The 17,122-nt window shown below is 33.8% G+C and overlaps 1 protein-coding gene across 2 annotated transcripts in view; it reads right to left on the reverse strand.

Moving 5' to 3' along the window:
- The window catches only part of LOC127078513 (protein PSY1), a 28,602-nt gene extending 14,676 nt beyond the window's left edge, over positions 1 to 13,926 (reverse strand). The window contains exons 1-4 of one of the 2 annotated variants that reach the window (XM_051018960.1): positions 13,841 to 13,926; positions 12,891 to 12,986; positions 12,520 to 12,615; positions 11,690 to 11,893 (exon numbers count right to left, since the gene is read on the reverse strand). In XM_051018960.1, coding sequence (XP_050874917.1) covers positions 11,874 to 11,893; positions 12,520 to 12,615; positions 12,891 to 12,986; positions 13,841 to 13,922 — 294 coding nt within the window. In that variant the 5' untranslated portion in view covers positions 13,923 to 13,926 and the 3' untranslated portion in view covers positions 11,690 to 11,873. Of the gene's footprint in view, positions 1 to 11,689; positions 11,894 to 12,519; positions 12,616 to 12,890; positions 12,987 to 13,840 lie in introns of those variants that run through there. The other variant, XM_051018961.1, reaches the window with a different exon arrangement.
- Between the last annotated feature and the right edge of the window lie 3,196 nt (positions 13,927 to 17,122).

Genomic DNA, 17,122 nt, shown 5'->3' on the forward strand with positions numbered 1-17,122 from the left:
GGATGGAAAATCCTATTCATATACTCCATGAATACTCCAGGCGCATTAGTCACACCAAAAGGCATTACAAAATACTCATAATGTCCATACCTTGTCCTGAAAGCAGTCTTCTGAATATCCTCAGTTTTCACACGTATCTGATGATACCCAGATCTCAAATCTATCTTGCTGAACACACTCGCACCAACCAACTGATCCATCAAATCATCAATCCTCGGCAAAGGATACCGATTCTTGATCGTCACTTTATTCAGTTGCCTGTAGTCCACACACAACCTCATAGTACCTTCTTTCTTCTTAACCAACAACACTGGTGCACCCCACGGTGACACACTCGGACGAATAAATTTCTTATCCAACAAATCTTCCAACTGACTCTTCAATTCAGCTAACTCAACCGCAGACATACGGTACGGAGCCATCGATATCGGTCTAGTACCAGGTACCAAATCAATCGAGAACTCAACTTCACGCTCTGGCGGCAATTCATTCACTTCTTCAGGAAACACATCAGGAAAATCACACACCACGGCTAGATCGCCAATCACCAGTTTATCTTTAGCCTCCAAAGTCGCTAACAGCATAAACAACTCTGCCCCATCTGCCACTTCCTCATTCACCTGCCTCGCTGATAGAAACAAACTCTTTCCCTCCTCAATCTCAGGAAAGACCACCGTCTTATCAAAACAGTTGATAGAAACTCGGTTAAACACCAACCAGTTCATACCCAAGATAACATCAATCTGCACTAGTGGAAGACACACTAGGTCCATCCCAAAGTCTCTACCAAAGATACTCAAAGGACAATTTAAACAAACTGAAGTAGTAGTCACTGAACCCTTCGCAGGAGTATCAATCACCATACTTCCAAGCATCTCGGATATCTCTAACTTAAGTTTCACAGCACAATCCAAAGATATAAAGGAATGAGTAGCACCTGTGTCGATAATAGCTACAAGAGGAAAGCCATTAATATAACACGTACCTCGGATCAAACGATCATCTGCAGAAGTCTCAGAACCCGATAAAGCAAAGACCTTGCCTCCTGACTGATTCTCTTTCTTCGGCTTAGGACACTGTGGACTGATATGACCCACCTCTCCGCAGTTGAAGCAAGTCAGAGTCTTCAACCGGCACTCTGCAGCCAAATGACCACCTTTACCACACTTGAAACACTTCTTCTCAACACTGGTACACTCGTGGAAACGATGTCCCGCCTGACCACATCTGTAACACTTAGCAGGGGCACTAGAGTCTCCCCCACTAGGCCTCTTCATCCCACTCTGCCTCTGGGAACCCTTGCCAGCTGCATACGGTTTCCCACGATCATTCTGATTCTTGCCTTTTCTATCAACTCTCTGCTGATAGCTCTCCGCTCTGGCTTTGGAATCCTGTTCAAAAATCCTGCAACAGTCAACCAAATCAGAAAACACTCTAATCCGCTGATATCCAATAGCCTGCTTGATCTCGGGACGTAACCCGTTCTCAAACTTCACACATTTCGAAAATTCTCCAGCAGCCTCATTATAGGGAGTGTAATACTTCGACAGCTCAGTGAACTTAGCAGCATACTCAGTAACAGACCGATTGCCCTGCTTCAATTCCAAGAACTCTATCTCTTTCTTTCCTCTGACATCCTCTGGAAAATACTTCCTCAGGAATCTCTCTCTGAACACAGCCCAAGTGACCTCAGCATTTCCTGCAGATTCCAACTCAGTGCGGGTAGCAACCCACCAATCGTCAGCTTCTTCTGACAGCATATGCGTACCAAACCTGACCTTCTGGTTATCGGCACACTCAGTCACTCGGAAGATCCTCTCGATCTCCTTCAACCACTTCTGAGCACCATCTGGATCGTATGCTCCCTTGAACATTGGAGGATTGTTCTTCTGGAACTCACTCAGTTGACGAGCAGCTCCCATTCCCACAACATTCGGATTTCCTCCAAGTACTCCAGCTAGCATACCCAGAGCCTCAGCAATCGCAGCATCATCTCTACCTCTTCCAGCCATCTCTATTCTGAAAACCCAAACAAACTAAAACAATGAGTACTGATAGGGTTACACAACACCTATACCGTACAGGGGAAACAGAATAATTACGACTCGACTCGACCGACTATGCTCTGATACCACTAATGTAACACCCTTCTAAAATACCCCAATATTTAATTAAAACAACATATAAAACTCAGAGTAATTATGCAGTTAAGGGTGTCACACACACACTTCACACCATGTTCCAATTTATCCTGTCATGCTCATTTATTTAATCAAATAAAACATTTGCATAATTCGCAGCGGAATAAAATCCAACATCAATACAAAACATGTAACACAATACGTGTAAGCTTATTCAACAATCATCAATGAAAACAAGTAAAACATCCCGTCCCGATGTTACATCTATCAGAGCACGACCCACTAAGGAACTATACTAGACTCCGAGGACTAGCTTCTACTCACTCACTGCTCGTTACCTGAAAATAAAGTTGTAAGGGTGAGTTCCTCAATCGATATAATAGGCATTATAAAATCTCATGTAATGTTAAGTAAATAACACATTAATCACCCTAATCGTATCACACATTCAGTAACGGCACATCAACTCAATTATCATATTCAACACCAACACACTTCATACTCATACTCAATGCCAACACAAACACACAACACACGTATAATACTGGAATACATCCATTCATATTATACGCCATACAAAATTTATGCAATGAGACTCCATGCATGCGGTACCGACTATTCGTGAACATATAGTTCAACTTCACCGACCAATCCAGGTACGGCTACCAAGCTCACTAGTCCCACTCATTTGAGACCTAGTGACTCACATCACTAATTCTTCACTATGGGAATTAGCTACCACCCCAAGGGCCATGCTATGCACGCTAAATCACCTAGCATGCAACATCAACAACAGTCCAAAATGACTAACATCACTAATTCCTCACTATGGGAATTAGCTACCACCATAAAGGCCACATAATGCATGCTAATCACCTAGCAATGCAACATCACAACAATAATCCACAATAGACCTATGCTCACACTCTAAGCCATAAAACAGTCCATTCACAACACATGCATAATATATACATTCACAACATTATGCATACAATCATACATCATCAACATATTCATCACATAATCAAACTATGATATGTCACATAGTCAATCGCAGCATTAGCACACTCTACTAATACCCCTTTTTCTCAAAACAATGGGAAATGATCCCTAGTACATCATACGCCAACATAGGCCTAACCTCAATTGGGTACATAATATTAAAAAGCCAATCTTTCCTCTCTGCAACAGTGTTAACCGGTTAACGCCCTGGGTTAACCGGTTAACGCAGGCAAAACACGCTTACTGCCCAAAACTTATCAGTGTTAACCGGTTAACGCCCTGGGTTAACCGGTTAACGCAGGCAAAACAACACTAATTCTCAATTCGTAACAGTGTTAACCGGTTAACACCCTGGGTTAACCGGTTAACGCAGACAAAACAGCAGTTCCTGCACTAACATAAAGCAGAATGCAGAATTCTCCGCATTTTCCGCCGTTAGAGGACTTCCGGACCTCCGATTCCAATTCCGTAAAAAGCTATACGTTCGGGAAAACACGACTCACACAATTACGGATTCAATTTCAGTTTCAAAACAATTTATCCAACACAATTATTCAGCATTCGACAAATTCCAATTAGGGTCAATTCAACGGTTTATCACTACCCATTACATGCTAACCCATAATACCCATTAAACGACGATAAACCCCCCTTACCTGAGTTAATCCGGCAACTTTGAGCTTCAAGCTTTTCCGTTCTCCAACCCTTGCTCTCTAGCTCTTCCTCTTGCCCTTTCTCCACTTTCTCAATCGCTTCTCTGTTTCACGTGAAAACCTTTTCTTTACCAAATGGGCTCTTTTTCTTTATTTCACACTTATATATTTTCCACTTTATTTTATTATTCCAATAATAATAATTCAAAAATTCCAAAATAATAATAATAATAATCCAATTATCTAATTAAATTAATAAATATATTATTAACTTAATTTAAATAATTACCATATTATTATCGGGGTGTTACAGGACCAGTCATGGCCTCTTGGTAGGTCACAAGCTCATCTTGATCCATGAGTAATACATCACCTTGATCAGTTATGAGATATCTTTATCTCTCAGGTAGGTGACGTATCCTGCTTGACCTACGTTGGTCTTGTTCTACTTGAGCAGGTTGCTCTTCCACAACTACTTGTGTTTCCTGCTCTAATTCCTCCATAGGTGTATCAATGCTTTGTGATTCTTGAATTTCTTCAAGCTCTACTTTCCTCCCACTGATTCCTTTAGAAATAAAATCTTTTTCTAGGAAAACTCCAGTTCGACCGGCAAACACTTTGCCCTCAGAAGGATTGTAGAAGTAATACCCTCTTGTTTCTTTAGGATACCCCACAAATAAGCATTTGTCAGATTTGGGCTCAAGCTTAGTTGAAATTTATCGTTTCACATAAACTTCGCAACCCCAAATCTTCATGTAAGACATATGTGGTTTCTTACCACTCCATATCTTATATGGTGTCTTCTCAACCTTTTTGGATGGAACACGGTTAAGTGTGTAAGCTGTTGTCAATAGTGCATGTCCCCAGAAGGAGTTTGGAAGATCGGCGTGACTCATCATGGATCGGACCATGTCTAACAGGGTTCGATTTCTTCTCTCAGATACACCATTCCATTGGGGTGTTCCAGGAGGAGTAAGTTGGGATAGGATCCCACACTCTTTCAGATGGTTATCAAACTCTAGGCTTAAATACTCACCACCTCGATCTGATCGAAGAGTTTTAATATTCTTACCTAGTTGGTTTTGTACTTCATTCTTGAATTCCTTGAACTTTTCAAAGGACTCTGATTTGTGTTTCATTAAATACACATAACCATATCTACTGAAATCATCAGTAAATGTGATGAAGCACAGAAAACCTCCTCTAGCTGGTATGTTCAGTGGTCCACATACATCAGTATGTATGAGGGCCAAAAGATCATTAGCTCTTTCACCTTTTCCTGTGAATGGAGACTTTGTCATCTTTCCAATTAAACAAGATTTGCATGTCTCATATGATTCATAATCAAAAGAGTCCAAGAGTCCATCTTTATGGAGTTTGGAAATGCATTTCTCATTTATGTGGCCTAATCGACAATGCCAAAGGTAAGTTAGATTTAACTCATTAGGTTTCATCCTTTTAGTATTAATTTTATAAATAGGCATTTCAAGATCAAAGACATATAGTCCATTGTTCATTTGTGCAGTAGCGTAGAATATATCATTCAAATAAATTGAGCAACAATTGTTCTTTATTATAAATGAAAAACCAAACTTGTCCAAACAAGAAACGGAAATAATATTCCTGCGAATTGCAGGTACATAATAACAGTTCTCTAACTGAATTATTAAACCACTAGGTAAAATCAATACATAAGTTTCTACGGCTAAAGCAGCAACCTTTGCTCCATTGCCAACTCGTAGATCAACTTCACCTTTTGCCAAATCTCTACTCCTTTTTAGCCCCTGCACATTGGTACAAATGTGAGAACCGCATCCAGTATCTAATACCCATGATGCAGAAGTAGATAAATTAACTTCAATAACAAAAATACCTGAAGTTGAAGTCTCTACTCCATTCTTCTTATCTTCCAGGTACTTTGGGTAGTTTCTCTTCCAGTGTCTGGTCTTACCGCAATGGAAACAGGTGCCTTCCTTTGTTATGCCTCCACTAGGCTTCAAAGCAGCAACAATGGGTTTGGGTTTGGCAACTTTCTTGCCTTTCCCTTTATCACCCTACTTGGTGGGTCTTTTGTTCTGTCTCTTTCCATTTCCGATCATCAGAATGAACTTCCCTTTTGACTTCAGATTCTCCTCAGTAGTTCTTAACATGGCTAGCAATTCAGGAAGAGATTTGTCCATATCATTCATATTAAAATTTAGGACAAATTGACTGAATCTATCTGGCAACGATTGCAAGATCAAATCAGTCGCAAGTTCCTTTCCGAGGGGAAAACCCAACCTCTCAAGGTTTTCCACATACCCAATCATCTTGAGCACATGGGGACCTACAGGGGCTCCCTCAGCTAACTTTCCTTGAAAAAAGGCTTTTGAAACTTCAAACCTTTCATGCCTTGCTTGCTCTTGATAGAGCATCTTTAGGTGTTCGATCATATCGAACGCTGCCATGTTCTCATGTTGCTTTTGCAACTCTGAGTTCATGGTAGCTAGCATGAGATAAGCAGTTTCATTGGCATTATCGAAATGCTTCTTATAAGCATCTCTTTCTGCCTTAGGTGCAGAATTAGGAGGTTCCTCTTCAGGAACAAGTTTATCCAAGACATACAGTTTCCTATCATGTTTGAGGACAATCCTCAGATTTCGATGTCAATCCAGAAAATTTGTCCCAGACAATTTTTCCTTGTCAAGGATTGATCGCAAAATGTTCTTAGAGGTGTTTGTTGTCATTGTAATCTACGTGAAAATAATGAAAATATAAGTATCAATAACATTTTTAATTAGGCCTTTAATTAAATATGCTCCCACTATTTTACTCAAAACAAATGACCCTCATCATTTGATTCGGAAAATCCCATTCGAAGATTTTCTAGTGGGTCGAGATCCACATTTCACTTTGTTTTAAGTCCGCGTAGGCGGATTACACAAAACTAGGTTATTTAGGTAGGAACTCCTTCCAATTGTATCTAATACAACTCTTGAATATTTTAGTTGGGTGAATAACTCCTTATTCCAATCCATCACATGGAACATTTCTAACTCTTGCTTCTAAACATATATAATCTTATTATAATTTGTTTAGTTAAGTTTGACCCATTGTTTTAGCAATTGGATATTACAATTATCCCATCGCACCTTACTAATATAGAACATGCACCTCGCGTAGGCGAAACCTACATTATCCGATACTAGTCTTGATGAGTGCTAAAACTTGGAAAGCATAAACTTAATATTTAATTTAAGGGAATTTGCAATTATTCTGATCTCACCGGCTTATTTATCATATAAATCGTCTCTCACATGCATCAACATACATTCACATGCATCAACATACACAATGAAACAGTTATGGCCCCTAGCACAATTGTTCTCCCAAGCCAATGAGAGAACCTAAGCTAACCTAATAACGATCTAAGCTTCTCCAAGCAAGATCTTCAAGGTTGTCCTCCTTTGATATTGAATTCTTCTCTTTCTTCATAACATTACATTACATAAAAGAAACTCGTTTTACATATGAGGGAGTGAGATGAGGAAAGAAGTTACATTAAGAGATTAAAAGAGAGGCACGACACGCATGTCGCATTTTAAAAACTCAAAACAAAATAAAGGAAAACTAAGGCCATAACCGATCACCACAAGACAATAATAATAAACACATTATTATTATTAATTTTAATTCTTTTAATTAATTAAAACCAAATTAAATTTCGGCGACCGATCACACTATGCAGAGTTAGCCGGGGTCAAGGGGGCAGCGCCCCCTTGCGGGGTTGTAGGGGCAGCGCCCCTGGCCGAAATTTTTAATGAACAATTCATTTGAAATCGACGTCGTTTTTCGCATCAACACTTGATACTTTAAAGCACAACTCTTGCACAGTCACAACCCTAATCGCATAACTCTTTGACAACACAACCCTTGTGCCGTCATAAACCCTAATGCACCAATTTCAGACCGTCAAACACACCTCGATTGTTGATTCAGTATGATTGATCAACACGTCATTGCTTCACCATACTAATGTCCGATCAAGAAGCAAACGATCATTGATCGCTCAAAGGAAAACAACCATTAAGTGTTTGAATGAACGAAACAGAAACAGTATATCATATATACCGTATTTTGCATCAGGATTATTTATATCATATATATATAACTTAATAGATCTCAATTGCATAACCTATGGACGATCGATTTATCGCTGCTTTACCATACTAATGTCGGATTCCGAAGCATAGTCAACATCAATCATCCAAATCGTACACACATGATTCCAATTTTAATTAATCGTTTATTCTTTGATTCATTATGTCTTTTAATTATATTAATACAGAAAATATAGAAAATAAACAGCTATCAGATGCATGGTTTCGTAAGTGGCTCTGATACCACTGAAGGAGAAGAACGATAAAAAATGCAGCGGAATTTAAAATTTCTCCTTTAGTGATCCTTACGAATGGGCATGATCAGTGATAGAATCGTTACCTCTTGTGGCGATTGTAACCTTTGATGCAGATCTACGGAGCGATCATGAACGTTGAACAATGACAACGCCTCTACTCACTCCACACGAACGGATTCCTTCAATCTCAGTGCTAGCTGCTACGAATGAAGGCTTTGAGTGAGAGAAAGAGAGAAACGAAATTGCAACTACACAAATTCTTCTACACAAGGGTTCTATTTATAGAACCACTTGTGTGGGCTGCAAGCTAAAAATCCCACTCAAGTGTATGTGGCCCATATCTTATAATATGCCAAAATCACTTAAGCGCGTGGTACCTTACCATATTTCATATTCTACTTAAGTACACCATACCTTACGATGTTCTACAATTCACTTAAGTGCACCATACATTACGGTATTCCTTAGTTACTCTATCTTTCATCAATCCGTCCTTTTGTGTGTGACCCTGTAGGTTTTCGCGGCATTTGCAATTATATCAAATCACGTATTTAACATAATAAATAGTGAGCGGTATCTAGCAACACATCATTGCTACCCAAGACACGAAAATGTCATGTGATATGACAAATCCTTTTGTGATAATACTTATGTGTACAATTACCCTTTTGCCCTTATGTCTATATTGAACACAAGACATAGACCGCGTCATCCTTGTCTAGTTCAATATTGGGCCCATAGACATTTATCCTGTTACGCAGGATGGGCAAATTCCATATAGGTCACTCATGTCCCTTAGCATGCTTCGTGGAGTATCCATCAACTGTCTTTATGGTCATCCAGTTACGGACAATGTTTGATCAGTAATAAGACACTCGACTCTACATCTAGGGTCCATAGTGGTTTCAGGTCGAAGGGTGGTATACACCATTATCACCATGAGAATAACTTATGACACTTTGCATAACATTCTATATAGTATTCTCATAGCGAGTCAATCCAGTATAAATATTACTCTTAATATTCATACCTATGTTTAAGACTTGATAACTCCTTATCCATGATCCATGAGATGTGATCATCAGTCTATATACATAATAGTCTTAATGTTTTAATGTTATCCCACTTCACAATAAAGCTCGACTATGGATACTTTAAGAATAATGTCCTTATGTTTAATGTGATCTCATGATTAAGTCACACTTGATACATTAAACGGACTATCTATTCTCTAGACAAACATAATAAAGAAAAAACCTTTTATTATTAATAAATAATTCGATACAAGTACCAAAAGTATTGACCTCTAGGGCTTACACCAACAATAACAACTTGACTTTATAATCTTAAGGAATAGAGTTTAAATTTTATATTACACATTTTGCAAAATAGTTATTATTGTTGCATCATATTAATAATATTTTTAATAAGTAGAGTAGTTCAATTGATATATTTATTAACATATTTATAATAATTTTCACTTTCTCAACTTTCTTACTTATTAAAATATTTATTTACAAAAATTCCAATTTTATGATGAAATATTTTATTTTAACTTTTATCTGAGTCTTGCATCTAAGTCATTTGAGTAATTTGCATTTGTCTGAGTCAAAGGTCAATCAAATTGACTAAAAATCAAATGGGGAGTATCTTGACTTTTCTCTATTTCTTTATTTAATTAAATTTTTCTTATTTATACATTTATTTTCATTTTACCAATTACTTTTTATTTATTTATTTTTATTTTATTATTCATTTATTTTTATTACTTTTAGGTCGGTTATTTTTTTATATCATTTTTTTAATATTATTATTATTATTATTATTATTGTGTATTATTTGAACCGTGAAATCACAAACATCCAAAAATACCTGAACATACTAAAATTAGATCAAAGGGATCAACTTTCAAATCAAATCTTATTCAATCTCATTAAATTACAAAGGGATTGCTATGTGTTTCTTGCTATGTATTTTTTAGTGGATTTAGGTTAGGTTTGGGGGGATTCTGAGTAGATTTAGGATTTTGGTTTGAGGTAGAAGATGAATATTCATTGTGTTCATATGAATACGATGAAGATCTATGGTGGTTCAGGGTGGCTCATAGTGGTTTTTAAGGATGAAGTTTGTCTTTCTAGGTTTGGTGTTCATCGTGTTCATATGAACATGATGAATGTTGGTTGAAGGTGGTGGTTCCTACGGTGACCCTAGGTTTTGTTATTGTGGCTAGAGTTTTTTATGGTAGTTGAGGGTTAGAGAGAAGGGAGAAAATTAAAAGAAGAGAGGAAGAGAGGAAGAGAATAGAGAGAAAGGGAAGTGTGAAAAATAAGAGAGTCTCAATGTTAGACTCCTTTAATTACCCCCACCCAAACACTTTACTCTGAACCTTTGATCAATGATCAAACAGACCCACTCCTATTTTCTTTAATTGAATCAAGGTCATTTGATCAATCAGATGACCACGTCTGATTCCTTTGTTTTTTAAGCTTTTGAGACCCTGAATTTCTTTGAAATAAAACCCCATGCAATCCTATTTGCATCACCCTTATGATTTTATTCATTTTTTATTTGTTTTTTTTTATTTCCATCTGTTTATTTTTATTATAAAATACCAAATATAAAACTTAATCAATTATAATGAATGTAATTAATCCATTTTAAAATATTTTATAAGTAAATTTGGATTAAAAAGATAACAAGTGAATGTATATTCGTTTGTTTCTCGAGTATTGGGGGCTTAGTGTACACTTTGCTAGAACTGATTACTCTTCTTCCACCTAAAATCAATCTCAACTCATCAAATTAGCTTTTTACCCTTTTGAAATCAAAATAAAGTTTTTCATAAAAGAGTAGTGTTTTATTCATTCAAATGCAAAATACAAATATACGCTTCAGCCTCAATAGTGTGAGCATACAAGCAAATGTTTAACCGTTAAATACAACCTAAACACTATTCTCTAAAAACGACAAACACATAAACATTTTATACTAAAGAACTATGTAGCTTTGAGTATTCCATCGCACTTGAAAATACATAGGAGCAAGATTCAACATCTTGTTAAACCCCTAATAAAAAATTTATTTTCCCCTTTTATTTCTTTTTGTATATGTCTTTTTAATAAGCAGAAGAACTTCAAACACTTTTAAGCTAAACACTTTCACAAAACGAATGAGAAGGTTCCCGTTGAATACAACAAATATGTAGGGTGCTAATACATTTCTCTCACATAACCGACTCTTGAATTAGAATTTAGTTGCGATGACCATATTTCGTTCTTTAAAGGTTTTATTGACATTTTCCTTTAAAAAAAATTAACTTTGATAACCACTCTATTAATTCCGAATGTTCATTACGTTAGGACAATTTTTGCGCCGCCACAAACCTCACACGCATACCAATCAAAAATCTAAAAGCACCAACGTGCTAGAATCGTTCTAAGCTTTATTATATTTCGAACAGGAAGGGTTTATTTTTTTAATTTTATTCTTGCTACGACTTACACTCTAAATCTTCCATTTATTAAAAGTTTCATATAAGTACATGACTAATATTTTCACATATAGTATTTTAACGGTTGAGAATATCCATATCTATAAAATACATTGAAAATCATTGAATTTATTCATAAAACAAAAAATGATTGAACTCAATGAACATTTGAAGATTCTGAGGAAGCACCTTCATTGCATCTTCGATTTCACTGAAAACAAGGAAGTAAAATCTGCATATTAGAAAAACATTCAAAGTTGGTTGACATGTGTGTGAATATTTAAATATTAATTTTATAAATTTAATTTCTATTTAAAATCAATATTGTATTTACGTGTCTACTCAATTTTTAATAATCAAAACATTTGAAACTATATTTTAGAGAACATACAGTATAATACAATAAAGTAAGATGTATTGATAATGTGAGCGGAAGGATACTCTATAATTTTGAGTTTTTTTAAAGAGTGCAACAGGGTCAATTTAGAATGGAGTGATTAAATAATCATATGAATAGTGTCTATATTATTTCTAAAAAAAATTAGCAAATTTTTTTAAGGTTTGCATCTAGTTTAGAATTGAGGATGTTGGATTAACTAAGAAATTCAATAGATATTGTCCGTGGGCAAATCCCTTATCAAAACTCAAATATTTCTATTATATGCATTATAGAGAAAAACAATCAATGAAATCAGATTGAGTTTTACAATTATGTGTAATATCATTGATTCTAATGCAACACCAAACAATATTGCAACAGATATTAATAAATAAAATGAAGCTAGACAAAATGCAAATTCAAGAATAATTAACTTGATATATATTATAATGACTTACCGGGAGGTGGACCAAAAGGAGGAAGTTGTGGGTCATGCCTTGGATTTGGTTCTGGTTTATCATAATCGTCTATTTCGAACTCAATATTTTGGGTATCTGCTTACAATTATTAACAACATTTAAAAATTATAATATTTTGGATTTTTTTTAAATCAATAATGTATTTTAAAGAATGTACAATAGAATACATTAAGGCAATATGTACCGATAATATCTAGAATTTTGAGTTTTTTAAGAGTGCTATAGAGTTATATTTTGAATGGATTGATTATGGAAATTCCATTGTAATTCCTCTTAAGATTACATTTTGCTATCATAGGATTTATTCGAATACTAATAACTGTTGAGAAATATATATTACATTGACTTACCGAGAGGTGGACGAGAAGGAGGGGGGTGTGGATCATGCCTTGGATTTGGCTCTGGTTTACCATAATCCTCTATTTCGAACTCAACATTTTGGATATCTATTTAGAAACGTTAACAACATTTAAAAATTATAATATTTTGGATTTCTTTTTAAAATCAATAATATATTTATGTGTCTATTCCATTTCTATTAATCAAAACATTTGAAACAATATTTTAGAGAATATACAATAGAATATGTACTAATAATGTGAGCTGAATGATACTCTAAAATTTTGAGTTTTTTAAGAGTGTTATAGAGTCATATTTTGAATGTAGTGATTAAATAGTATCTATATTATTTCATAAAAAATTAGCAGAATTTTTGAAGGTTTGGATCGAGGATGTTGGATTAACTAAGAAATTCAATGGATATTGTCTCTGGATAAATATCGAATCAAAACTCAATATTACTATTATATGAAATACAGAGAAAAACAAATCAACCAAATCAGATTGAATTTAACAATTATGTTCAATATCATAGATTCTAATGCATTTGGGATCAAACACCGATTTATCATAATTGTCTATTTCGAATTGAAAAGTTTGGATATATGTTTAAAATCAATACCTCTATTAAACAACAAAATTGAAAATATGTTTTTTTAGAACATAAAATAGATTTTTTTAGAACATACAATAGATTAATATTAATGTGGACTAAAGAGGATAATCTAGGATTCTTAAGTTTTCATAAAGGGCTACAAGCAGCTATGTGATTTCTAAAAAATTTAGTAGAATTTTTAAAGGTTTATATGTCTAGCATAGGATTGAGGATGTTAGATTGACAAAGAAATGAATATTTTCTATGGACAAATATTGAATCAAAACTCAAATAATACAAAATAAAACACATTATTAATCAATATATAATGATTGAGTAAAAAAAACAAATCAAATAAAAAAACACCTTTGGGTGTGTTCCTAGCAGAGCACTGTGCCGCATAGATGAGTAAAAGGCCTAGCAAGCTTAGTCTCATTATGAAAACCATGTTTTGTATAAAATTATTATTTCTTGTATTGGCTTCTTATATATATATATCATGAAATATATTATTATTTTGGCAAAATCTTTAAATTATCATTAAATGTTATAGATTTGATTACTTTTTATTTATTGTATTAACTATTATTTATAAATTTAAAAAATACTATGTATTTAAAAAATATTAAAACTACTTAAGAATTCAAATTATGGAAGGGAGAGCTTACTTTTAGGTTTGAATACTTTGAATGTAAGATTGCCAACTTACCATTTGTATGAATAAGAAAATTTTCATCTTTAACGTGAATTGATTTCTTTAACTATTAAGTTACAACATCCATTAGATATTTTTTTTCTTCAATTCGTCTTAAATTTTTAATTAAAAAAATTACAACATTCTAAGCATTTGAAAAAAAAGTTTATTTAAATACTTTATTTTTGGTGTACTGGTTTAACGGCCAGCCTTTTAATAGTGGTCTTGCAATTAAATATTTAGGGATATTCAAATTAACTAATTATTTGGATGGTCTATATCTATATTTAAATTCGATTATTAAAATTAGTTAATTATTATTATAATTTTAACAAAATTTATATTTTAGACATGTTTTCAATTAGATTTTAACAAAATATATATTTTGATCATCCATATTTAAAATTAAAAAAAATTAATCTATTTTTTGAAAATAAAAGTAAATAAATTTTCAAAAAAGTTGTTTTTATTCTTTTCTGATAATTTTTTAATAAAATTAACTATCTTTTTAAAAAAATTATCTGGAAATAAAATAAATGACTTCTAGATTTTTAAAAAAATTGAAAAAACAAAATGTATGATTTCTTTTTCTAAAAAAAAAATATTCTTCAAAAAGAAAGTCTTTAAAAAGATTATTTGATTATGGATATAACTAATTTATAACCATTTAAAAAAATTGATTAGAAAATTAACTCTCCATGAGCATTCCTATAGATATAGTTGTTAATGAATAGGGCTGGAAATGAGTCAAGTCGAGTCGAACCCGTCGTCAGCTCAACTCGACTCGATAAGAATTGGTTTAGCTCGAAACTCGACTCGAGTTCGACACGAACTTTTTTTTAAGCTCGAACTCGACTCGTTTTAAGTTCTTGAACAACTCGGTTCAACTCGTTAGGTTCAGTTTGTTTACTTCACGGACTAAAAAGTCATTTTTTAAAATTTAATTTTTTTTATTATATTTGACATTTTAAATTATTCTTTTTAAAAGAAAAATATTAAAATAAAATAAAGCTTTCAAGCGATAAATTTAAAAGTCTAATTCAAAAACTATTCTTTTTGAGTTTAAGTTTGTCTCAAAAACTATTACAAATATAATAAAATAGTACAACAAAAACTATTAGAAATTGATACATTCCCATCACAAAATGATTATTCAACTTCAATCTTCATTACACCAACTGTCAACTGATTTACTGTCATAGCTAATAAGAAAAGGATAACCTGCAAGATAGAAGAGGATAATTTTTAAGCCAATTAAATTAATATATCAGAATACCAACACAACATGATCATGGTATGCTATTCTAAATCAATTACTTCTATAAATAAATTCATTTTAAATATATCACAAATAGCAGTACATTTAAAATATATCACAAATATCAGTACTTCATATATCACAAATAGCAGTACCTTAAATCAATTCTTTTTAAATTCATGAAATTTCTAGATTTATGTTACAACATTGGTATGGTTTGAACACCATATTAAAGCTCACAAATTAATATACAATGCAACTACCTTTTAAATATATCACAGTTAACCCAATACTAGTTCCTCATATATAACAAATAGCAGTACTTTAAATGATTAATTCTTTTTAAATTCATGAAATTTCTAGATTTATGTTACAACACTGGTATGGTTTAAACACCCTATTAATTGTATGAGATGCTAACAACTAACAAGTAATAAAGACTAAATACACAGTTAATTATACAACAATCTCACTCACCTGCATTAATAGCTCTCTATTTATCATCAAGGGAATAATGTAATTTCTGTTTGCACTTGCTCCACCTATTAATAAAAAGAAGAATTTAGTTTTAAAAATTATCAATGCTATTTTTAAAAGTTTATATTATACTTAATAATCAAAAGAGAGCATACTACCTTAGGTTTGTTCCTAATTCCATGCAATATTCGAAGCCAATCACCACCACAAATTAAAGCTTCGACAGTAGATGAACTTAAAGAAGCTCGAAATGAATCGATAACTCTCCCTCCGACGTTAAAGGTTGACTCCGAAGCCACAGTAGATATTGGAATGGCAAGAACATCTGCTGCCATATGGGACAACACTCTATATTTTCCACAATTCAATTTCCACCATTCCAAGGCACAAAATGACATATGGTCGTTATCTTTAGGTTTGTAAGTTGGCTCATTCAAATACTCTTCAATTTCAGATTTTACAGCAGGAATTACTTGTTGTTCTTCGACATAATTCATTAACAATGACCACCCAGAGGATTTTTGTGACTCCAAAATAAGCCCATTTTGATCAACACCACTTCTACTAGATCCTTCTTCACTATGCTCACTAAGTATATCAGCATACTCTTTATACATATTATCAAGCGCGATACGCACATTTTCTATATTTTTTCTAGCTTCAACTTCCGGATAAATTAAGGGAAAACACATGTTAACACCCATCATTTTGATCCTAGGGTCCAAAATAGAAGCAAGCGACATAACAAGATTACATTGGCTCCAATATTTGTCAAATTTTCCCTTCATTGCTTTTTCCATTTCTTTCATAAAATCATATTCATCTTGGATAGCTTGATCTAAAACTAGTTTGATTCGAAATACCTCAGCGAGATATAAGTTAGCAGTTGGATATTCACTACCTGAAATAATATTTGTAACAACATTAAATACCTCTAGCAACTTGGAAACTTTTTCAACCTTTTCCCAATCATCATCATCTGGAAGAGTTGTATGGCTTGGTTCTCGATCTTGAAAATGAGGGAAGAGGAGGAACATGAACAAAACTAAGAATGTGTTTCTGCAAAAGCCAGTCAGCATCAATGAAATGGTCAGTTAACACCATGTATTCTATCTTTTGATTTTGTGACTTCCATAAATCAGTGGTCAAACAAATCTTATTTACTGTCCTTAAAGTAGACTTCAACTTTTTTCTTTCAGCTTCATAAATAGCGATACAA

This window comes from Lathyrus oleraceus, chromosome 5 (genome assembly GCF_024323335.1).
Source record: "Lathyrus oleraceus cultivar Zhongwan6 chromosome 5, CAAS_Psat_ZW6_1.0, whole genome shotgun sequence".
NCBI lineage: Eukaryota > Viridiplantae > Streptophyta > Magnoliopsida > Fabales > Fabaceae > Lathyrus > Lathyrus oleraceus.